The sequence below is a fragment of the Sinocyclocheilus anshuiensis genome, unplaced genomic scaffold, assembly GCF_001515605.1.
Source record: "Sinocyclocheilus anshuiensis isolate Anshui unplaced genomic scaffold, SAMN03320099.WGS_v1.1 scaffold101, whole genome shotgun sequence".
Lineage (NCBI taxonomy): Eukaryota > Metazoa > Chordata > Actinopteri > Cypriniformes > Cyprinidae > Sinocyclocheilus > Sinocyclocheilus anshuiensis.
Window position 1 is genome coordinate 189,850 of NW_015540892.1, and position 10,618 is coordinate 200,467.

The 10,618-nt window shown below is 36.2% G+C and overlaps 1 protein-coding gene across 1 annotated transcript; it reads left to right on the forward strand.

The window, feature by feature from the left end:
* The first annotated feature begins 4,737 nt into the window (after window positions 1–4,737).
* On the forward strand, window positions 4,738–10,618 carry cacng1a (calcium channel, voltage-dependent, gamma subunit 1a). The gene is made up of 6 exons (XM_016486731.1): window positions 4,738–4,784; window positions 4,874–5,126; window positions 8,128–8,202; window positions 8,413–8,550; window positions 8,812–9,065; window positions 10,521–10,618. Exons 2-5 carry the CDS (start codon window positions 4,892–4,894, stop codon window positions 9,039–9,041), a joined length of 678 nt encoding a protein of 225 aa, XP_016342217.1. The 5' UTR covers window positions 4,738–4,784; window positions 4,874–4,891; the 3' UTR covers window positions 9,042–9,065; window positions 10,521–10,618.

Below are 10,618 nucleotides of genomic sequence, written 5' to 3' on the forward strand. Positions count from 1 at the left end.
TTATTTCATGTTACACCTACTTACTATATTAATAACAGTAAATTATGTAAAGTTGCATGCAATTAACCAAAAGCCAAAATATAATCCTAATCCTAACTCTGTACTAAACACATGTTGTTAATTAATATTACACAGTACCTAATTGTATAATTACACTGTAGCAAGGACACTGTAACTTTTACAAAATTGCCAAGAATTCTTTATTACATTTTTTTCCCAATAGATGCAGAGCTACCACATTTTATTTTATTTTATTTTATTTTATTTTATATATTTTATTTATTTTTATTATAAAATTTTATCTTATTTTTTAAAGGTGTGGACTATAATTACTAATTTACCTAATTTCACATATCTTGGTACACATGGACAATAGGAAACTCTGAACATGGAAAATCTCATGAATTTCTGATGCTCAGGAGGCACTGATCTCAAGGCGAACAAATATAGTGTCAAATATATCGTTTTTAAATATCTTGGCTCAGTTCATTAATCATATTCATTTTGAAAGGTCAGAGATAGCAGATGGCAGTTTGGCCTGAGTTCATGATAGGGAGATAGAAATTACTTTTGCAGGAGCATAAAGGGCAGCAAGGAAATGTACTAGAAAACTCTACAAGGGAATAGTGCAATATAAATGTAAATGTATGATTCTTACAAAATTCCTTATAAATTGTCTTACAAAATTCCTCATAAATTTTCTTACAAAAGTTCTTATAAATGTTTTTACAAATGTTCTTAAATAAATAAATAAATACAAAAATGATAATAAATAACTATTATTTACATCTTCAAGCAAGCAATACTGCCAGACGCAAGTATTGCTGCTTCAAGTTCAACTCCTCCAGAATGAATCTCTCTGCAAAAAAGCCAAAATCACCTTGTATCATTTTGTGCAAAAAGACGAGAAAGACATGATTGTTAGCTGATACTTTACACCTGCTCTATTTGAAGCTGTAGGTCTTTTTTGTATGATTTAGAATTCAAACTGTCCTTCTTTGTTCTTTGATGAGGACCTCATCTTGTGACAGGCCAGGTCTGGTCCAGTTGTTCTCCCTCATCATGTGCAGGTCATGGTCTGTGGGATAATATGCGCTCACCATTATGAGCAGGAAGATCCCTAGTGACCATACTGTCGTCAACTTTGTGTGGTATTTGCCAGTGATGTTCTGTCTGTCTAGTGCATGGAGGAAAGAGAATTTGACTGATTTCCAATCCATTTACACAGCATGTTGACTACAGAGGGTGTGTTTCTGTGAGATAGAAGCACAGCATTAAACAGGAAAGGAACAGAATCAATGGTGCAAACTTCAAGAAGGAGGCAAATCCAAATTCTGCTATAAAGTAGCTTTAGCAAGACAGTAATTATTCAGCTCCAGTCAGTTCAGTGTTAATTAAGTTGAGTTCAATCAATGTGTAAAGTTAATTCAAGATAAAACAAGTACGTTTCGTCTTAAGAACAATCTTTAGAAAAATAAGAACATTCATAAAATTTGTCTTAGGTTAGTAAGAATAAGGTTCAACAGGTTCCAACAGGTTCAACTGACTTGCCAAAAATCAACACAATGGCATCATTCAAACAAACTTTGCTTCATCGATTCAAAAACTCAATATAATACATGTCAAATCTGTGGCATAAACATCAACGATTTTCATCAACATCAGACTTCATCAGACATTTAATAACTCATTTCCAAACCTAAAGCCAACATTCTTTTAATTAGAATTTTATTAAAATGTTCTAAAGTAAAATAAAAGTAGTTCTGCACTATAATCCAGATATTGTGAAGCCAGGGATCACACATAATAATGCATTATTCATATCAGCTACATTTATTATGGTTTTATAGTGTTAATGCCCTCTGTGTGGTCCAAACCTGAAATGTATAAGTTACCAGCTGAAGTTGATTTATTACTCTATGAATGTTCCCAACTAGGCATACCAAGTTGAATACAATACTTGAAGTCAGTACAGCAATATTGCTGAAATACTGCTTTTGGTTAACCTAGTTTGAATATAAAATATCTATATGATAATATTTGTCAAGCATATTTAATAGTCTGAAGTTGCACCTGACTCAATTATGGTGAAGACTGGACAAAAATAGCAGGAGAATAATTACTGAAATCTCATCTGTCAGTTTTGCAATAATATACAGTATACTGTGTTTGTCGAGTGGTGTTATTCTCACCGAGAAGACCCCCGGAAATGCCTGATCAGGGTCGTGCTTTCCTTTTTGCAACAAGGGTTGGAGCGAAGGCTGTCTCCCTACACCCTTAAAGTCTATGTCGCTGCGATTGCTGCTAACCATGACCCTATGGAAGGGAGGTCGGTAGGGAACATGACCTGGTCATCAGGTTCCTTAGGGGGGTGAGAAGGTTAAATCCTCCCCGGCCCCCCTCTATACCCTCTTGGGACCTGTCTCTAGTGCTCAAAGCACTACAGCAGGGCCCATTTGAGCCTTTGCAGTCAGTCGAGCTAAAGTTTCTTTCAATGAAAGCCCTGCACCTGCTTGCACGGGCCTCCATCAAGAGGTTAGGGGACCTGCATGCATTTTTGGTCGCCAATTCGTGCCTGGAGTTTGGGCCGGCTGACTCCCAGGTAATCCTGAGGCCCCGACCCGGCTTTGTGCCCAAGGTTTCTACTATCCCCTTCAGGGATCAGGTAGTGAACCTGCAAGCGCTGCCCCCGGAGGAGGCAGACCCAGCCCTAGCTTTGACCTCCGTCCCCTCGGCAGCCAGACATGACGGAACATCCGGCGCCCAGGCCCTCACTCGATGAATCATTGAGAACCGGTAGAGGGCTGGGTTCCATATGTAGAAACCTAAGTGGATCCCATATGTGTAAAGTCCACAGTATAGCCTCAGAGCCCGTGTTTCCCCGGCAGACTTCTGCCATTTCCAAGAGTGTTATAATCACCTCTAATCTTCCATATGCACCTAAACGGTCGTTTATATGTGTAAGTGCTTCCTAAACCTCCTTCGGGAAGGATGGTGTCATCCGTGGCGCTTTGGTAGGGATCCCAATTCGTCGGTCACCGACGTGATGTCGAGAGTGACCGACTGAAAGGGAACGTCTCGGTTATGTATGTAACCCTCGTTCCCTGAAGGAGGGAACAGAGTCGTCACGTCCCGTCGCCACGGATGCTGTACCACCGCTGAGTGGCTGGGTCACCGGCTCGGCTCCTCAGCGAAAACCTGGTATGCGTTGCACCGGCTGCTTTTTTATGCTCACGCTGTGATCAGCGACAGCTGGATGCAATTATCGCATGCCAATGTGCATTGGCTCGTTTAGTTTACACTCGAAGTAGATTGGTCTCTCTAAGCGAGATCCCAATTCGTCAGTCACCGACGTGACGTCTCCGTTCCCTCCTTCAGGGAAAGAGTGTTACATACGTAACCGAGACGTTTCTTTTTCTTTTTATTGCTGAAGATTATTGAACTACTTCTTCTCCTGTGTCCTATTCTTCATGCAATCCAGAATGGCAGCACAATTGAAAGGTTTGTTTGAGCTGCATCCTCTACTATACAGATGTGAATGTACATTTCATTCAGTCTGATGCTTATTCATTTCACTTTTGGTGTGAAATGGGTTTTTACATTTGCCAAAAATATAACTTTTTATATTAAAAACAAACGAGCAAGCCCAGCCCAGATTTAAAATGTAACACAAAGGTAACACGAAAGTCATGCATTATTTTCCATAAACGTAATGTAATTAGTTGCTTTTTTTAGGGAGTATAACAATATTGTAATGCATTTACTTTAAAAAGTAACTTTCCCCAACACTGAAAGTAAAGTCACTTAATTGGATGAATACTGAATTGCCATTTAAAAAATAAACAGCAGAAGGCGAACACTTGCTAAAAAAGATTTGACAGATGTGGCCTTGACAGATTTGAGACATGACTCAACTCTACCCCAGAGACTTGAGTTTTGATTTGGACTTAATCTCAGTAACTTGTGAACATGTCTTATTATATATACAAGGCTGTGAAGGGGAGTAAATTTCAAAAGGGTGCCCCTTATAAGTTCCAGTTCAAGCCAGTCACATTTTTTTTTAAGGGAATGAACAAAATTTCGAACTCATTAGCCTATGAAAACTATGCGAGTTCCGCACAAAAATGTAGCAGTATTTTCTACACACAACAAATACATGAAAAATACAACATCATTCTTCCTTGAGAACGTTTAGACTGAAGTTGTTACACACATATAATGCTTCGTCATTTGCTGGAGGCATGGTTTATCATGGCTGACAGCAAATGCTGAGAACCAAAGTTACCCAACACCCATTCATTATGAGGAAAATCCAGCTGATTTGGCTGCTTTGGAAAACAACAACAACAACAACTAAATTTTATTTTCTGGACAAGAACTTTTATTTCAGTGTATCAGTATTGAGACTTTTTTTGTCAGTCCAGTTTGCCTCATTATATTTTATAATGTATACATTATACATTATATTCAATCCCACTTAAACCTAATGAGTAATTCTTGTCATGGAATTGTCACGCCCTAGTAATGGCGGATGGAACCTGATCTGTCAACAGCTAGAGACAGTAGACTCACAGCTCACATTTATAGAAGCCCAACTCACCCCCCACAAACCTCATGTGAGACAAGTACATTTGGTCATCAACTTTTCTGACAAGCCCCAACAGCTGCAGTTTGAGTCTGGTCTCTCAGCATAAATACTAGGACACTGTCATTTGGCTCCTTTTATCCATGCACAAGCACAGTGCTGCACAGAGACCTTAAGAATCAAGAACGATCTGGACCAGGTCTCTGTACTATACTGTCCTGATATTCAGTGATTTCATTATCACTTCAGTTATTTTCATGTCAATTTTTAATTTTATTTGTCCATTAGCAGTGGATTCTGGACAAAATGCAGAAGGAAACCAAGACAAAAATCTTGTTTTTTGTGATCATGGTGGGCTCAGTGTGCATGTTAACAGCGGTGGTGACAGACCACTGGGCCGTGTTGAGTCCTCGAGTGGAGAACATAAACACAACATGTGAGGCAGCCCACTTTGGCCTTTGGAGACTTTGTAAGAAACACATCTATATTGAGGATGAGGAATTAATTGGTAAAGGTTGTGGACCTATCAGCTTACCGGGGGGTAAGTGACAGATTATCTAATTATCTAAGGTGTTTTTTTTAAATCACCAAAGGACTTTCCGTGCATGCAGGCATGTTATGCATGCCTTTTTATTCATTATTTTTTATTTTTTATGTTAATTTTGTACAAATATAATAATCATCATCATACATAAGCACAATTTATGTTTGTCAACAAAACTAATTTCAACCATGTAAAACACAGACCTTTTGATCGATAGCTTTTAAGATAAGGAAAAATTATAGTACTGGTGTGAACCCTAATCCTATACAGATCCTGTATAATTCTGTGCTAACACTTTGTATAATTAATAGTTAGTTTGTTGAGAGAATGAATGTGCAGAGCTGTAATGCAGGCAAAGGGTGGCTACTTTGAAGATGCCAACATCTAATATTTCTATTTATAAAGTATAAAAAGTTTACATATAATTATATAAGAAGTTTTATTTATTTAATAACTTTAGTCTATACATCATTCCCACACACCCATTTGTGTTTTTGTTTCATAGTTTTGTGACTTTACTATTAGTTTGTAGAAAATAGTAATAATAAAGAATAAGTAGATATGTCCAAACCTTTGACTTGTAGTGTTTGTATTGCTCACAAAAAACAGTTGTAGTACAAGTAAGAGGAACAAGAGGAATACATTTTACATGATTTAAACCTAATCAAATTTGACTACTAATCATTTTAACCAAAAGTTAAATATTTAAAACAAAACACCCCCCCAAACTTTGTGTCTAAATTTAGCCCTTTCCTCCCTCCAAAAACACATATCCAAAGTAATTATATTAGTGCTATCAAATGATTAATCGCGATTAATCGCATCCAAAATAAAAGTTTTTGTTTACATAATATATGTATGTATACTGTGTATATTTATTATGTATATATAAACACACACACATGCATGTATATATTTAAGAAAAATATGTTACGTTTCTATATTAAATATATATATGATATAGTGCTGTCAAACAATTAATTGCATCCAAAATAAAAGTTTTTGTTTACATAATATATGTATGTATACTGTGTATATTTATTATGTATATATAAATACAAACACATGCATGTATATATTTAAGAAAAATATGCTGTTTATATATTCAATATATTTATATATAATATAAAATATAAGAATATAAATATCTAAATGTATATGCATGCAAATATTTTCAAAATATATACTGTATGTGTGTATTTATATATACATAATAAATATACAAAGTACATATTATGTAAACAAAACTTTTATTTTGGATGTGATTAATCGCGGTTAATCTTTTGACAGCACTAAATTATATATAATCAGAGGTTTTCAGAGTGTCTTCACACAGAGAGTTGCATAATCTTTTAGCCATCCCTCAATCCATAGTCTTAGCCCTTAGTCAGGCCCCATGGATGGTCTGCAGATCTACTGGGATTTCCCTGTCCGTGGGACTTGTTTAGGTGCTATGACAACTCCAGCATGGAGATCACTGCTAAAGTGGGAAAGCTGTAAGCAGAATGACAGGAAGTACCTAAAAGGTGTGGACTGTCAGTGACTCTGAACCTGACAGACAGGAAGTATTTTTATAATTAAACAAATTAATTAAATTTTAATTGTAATTATTAAAATCAGAAAATCATGCTGCCTTTTTGGGATCATATTCCTAAAGCCCCAACACCTAACACTAACCATATTAAACATGCTGATAAAAGTGTAAAAAATGTGTTGCCCCAAACTTATACTTAAGCTTGAATTTAACAGTTTAATTTACTGTTTTTAACATGTTAAAACGTAGCAGCTGTGTGAGTACGTGTGACTGCCCTTGTAAATGTAGTCAGTAAAATCTATAATTAGGCTGTGTAAATAGTCAGCTGTCCCAAGAGGGGAGACACTCTGAATTTAAGAGTGGTACAATTCCATTACTGTGACTGACGGTCACATCTGAGAGAACAGCATAGATGCTTGCCACCTTTTTCTCAACACAGACATTCCTATTGGCCCTCAAATAATACCACTTTCACTGTTGGCCCAAATCATCAGGAGACCCTATAAGACAAAAAGAGAGGCAAAAAGAGCCATTGATTCTATTTGAACATGAGAGGATGTGGTGGAACTGGCAGGTAGATTTAAAATTACAGGATGGCAAAGACCTTTGGAAACATGTACATTAATATCTGGCATTATTACAGTCATTACTTTTAACATAGATCCATATGACAGTTTCAGGGAGTGCATAAGGAGTATTAGGAATAGGGTTGCAGTCAGCTTTGCTCTGTGTCATATTAAAAAAAACTATAAACATAAATTATTTTAGACATGTGATATGTTTTAGCAATCCTTGCCAATCATTACATCAATAAAAGGCACATGATTCTACAGTTTGTTTATTATTTGGCACAACATGAAAGACTAGCTGAACATGCCATGCTGCACTACAGCAATCTATCAGTCATTTCTCTAAATAAAGCATCAATCAGCAGATTGGAAGATTTTGTTAAAAACCTGTTCTCCCCTTTTTTGAACAGTGATTGTCTCATCAAAGCACAGCAAACTTTGCCTTCTGCCTCATGTGTTAAGTTTTGTCACATTGGCAGTCTCATGGAGCCAACTCCTCAACAGTTGTCAAATAACTCAGAATTTATATTTAGCTGCTCGTGATATTACATGAGACATAAAAAAAACAACAACAACAACAACTCTGCAGTTGACACTTAAGGCAACAGGTGACTCACACAAGAATTATTGTGAGGGGCAATAAGCCCTGGCTAATAATAAGACACAGATAAGCAAAAGTAGTTTTTTTTCTTAGTCTTTTTGTTTTTTCTTATTTTTATTTATTTTTTCTCCAGAATATAAAACATATATTCACTTAAACATTCGTATATCAGGTTTCTTTAAAAGGTATAATAAATAACAATATTAATGTAATGAATTAATTAATTAATATTTGTACTATTAATTAATAGTTAATTCATTATTAATTGATAATTAATAATTATCCCCCCCACAGAAATGAACTGCTCTTACTTCAGACACTTCACACCAGGGGAAGATTCTGAGATCTTTGAAGTTAAAACTCAGAGAGGTGAGTTCAAACCAACACTGTGCACTGTGCACCATTACTTCTGTTATATGTACTGTAAAGGGTGATAAAATGGAAAAGAATCGCAGGTATAGTGGACAGTTATCCACAAACTGAATTATTATGTTTAAAGATCTCTGAAGCATGATATATTATAGTGTATTTGAAAATCATTGTCATTGACATTTAGCTCTTGCTGATTTCTCTACTCAGAATACAACATCTCAGCAGCTGCCATAGCCATCTTCAGTCTTGTCTTTATGATTCTGGGCACATTGTGTGTGTTGGGTTCCCTCAGAAAGGGAAAGGACTATCTGTACAAGCCTGCCGGCATGTTCTTTGCTTTTGCAGGTAGGATGGAACATCTAATCATTCTCTTACAAATAATTTATACGACATACTGCATTTTAGAAAATGACATTACCAAAATGTTGTATCCATAAAAGGTATTTAGACACTTGTTTGAATGCCATAGCATTAGATAACAATCAACATTTATTTTAATGAAAGATAGTACAAATACACGTTGCAATTAAAACATTTCAAAAAAGAAAACAAGAGATACTTTTTGAGGGCACTGTACATTGATTTTCATATAATTTCTGTCCTCAGGTCTGTGTGCCATCATCTCAGTTGAGGTAATGCGTCAGTCAGTCAAGAGGATGATAGAAAGTGAGGAGACTATCTGGATCGAGTATTACTATTCCTGGTCTTTTGCGTGTGCATGCGCGGGTTTTGTCCTGCTCCTCCTCAGTGGAATTGGTCTGTTGCTGGTTTCCATGCCACAGATGCCTAGAAATCCCTGGGAAACCTGCATGGACGCTGAGCCTGAACAAATATAGAGCAGGAATTCCAGATGCCAACAGGTAAAACACTGTCTCAAAATATATCTAGACCTCTTTGATACAATGTCAGAGATTGACAAGCCGAGGTCATAAAATTAGCTCAGCAGCTTCCTTTTCCCCCCTTGCGAACTGGCACTGAAGAGTATAGGTGTGTAACACCCTTTTACATCCAACCATGCCAGCAAGAAGCCAAGCTTTTCAATCTTTATATTATTATTATTTACGTATATGTAACATTTAACTTCCTAATTTATAAAATATTTGAGATGTAATATGAAGAGTGCAGCTGGCATTATGTAGCTGGAACTTTCGTGTAATAATGCTGTACATTAACAGACATACGAGGAACGTTTACGACAATAGGATGGTTTAAATGGAGAAGTGATTGTTAGCGTGAAGGATTGAAAAATTATTAACATCTGACTAGCATATGTTCAGACGCTGAAGTAACTGGAAAAGTTCATCTGCACTAATTTGTCAGTGAATAGTGCAGTGGTGTAATGCCACAAGATTTTGCTGCAGAAAGCATAATTCTAATTTATTTTATTTTATTTTTTAAGATGTGTGAATGCTACTTTGGATTGTGCTTAATAAATCTAATTTTATTAATGCCATTTTAACAATAGTTCTCTTTTGCCTGGGCACAGTGATGCTCTCAGCTGCCCTGAGCAGAATGCAAATGTTTGGTCTGCTGTGGTTACTGAATACTTGGCCAGACATTTTGGAATAATTTCAGATCTTGCAAGTGCAAAGAAAATGGCATCAATCTCACTCTTATGTGAAAAAGTAAAATTATTCTGAGACTTTCCAAGTCTACAGCTTCCTGAAATGCACCCACAAACTGTGTTTACAAATTGAAATGTATTGGTGTGCTCAGTATTTTTTTTTTGGAGAAGAATTTGCTTCTGTGATTTATAATTTATGACCCTCTATGACCATTAACTGTGGTCATTTTTGGGTCTGCACAAATCTGGTTTATGTATCCAGCTGTAACCTGTAGATCAGAAAAAAATCTTCACCGTATTTTTGGGTGGTGATTCACCCTGTGTGTATAAAAAAGATCTTAACATCGAATGTATTGCCTATTTGAATTCATCAGGCTTTTTGACAATACATTAAATACCATAGAACCTTTTAAACTTAAAGCTCATTGGGCTTAAAAAGTCTTATTAGACCTGGTTCCTCAACAAACTTATTTATAAAGTTGGCAACTGGATTTAGAAAGTGGGGATTACTGTCACTGACAAACACCAATAGGGTGTCAGAACCATAGCCTTGTGGGCAGCGCCTGGACAGCCAAAGTTTGAGAGCCTGCTTGCTTGTGGTCCTTTCCTTTTTTCTTTCCTCTTTCCTAACAAATCTTGAGTGTGTAATGGCAATGAGAATGGTAATTTTACCACATGCTGAGGCAAATTCATCAAAATCATGTTTAAAATCAACGTTGTAATCATTTATTTTGATGTTGTTTGCATGCAGAACAAGAGACCATGGATGTTTGGATCGTGTTATGCAGCCCAACAGAATAAATGTATTTCTGGTATTACAACCCTATGTCATGTATTTCTAATAAAAAA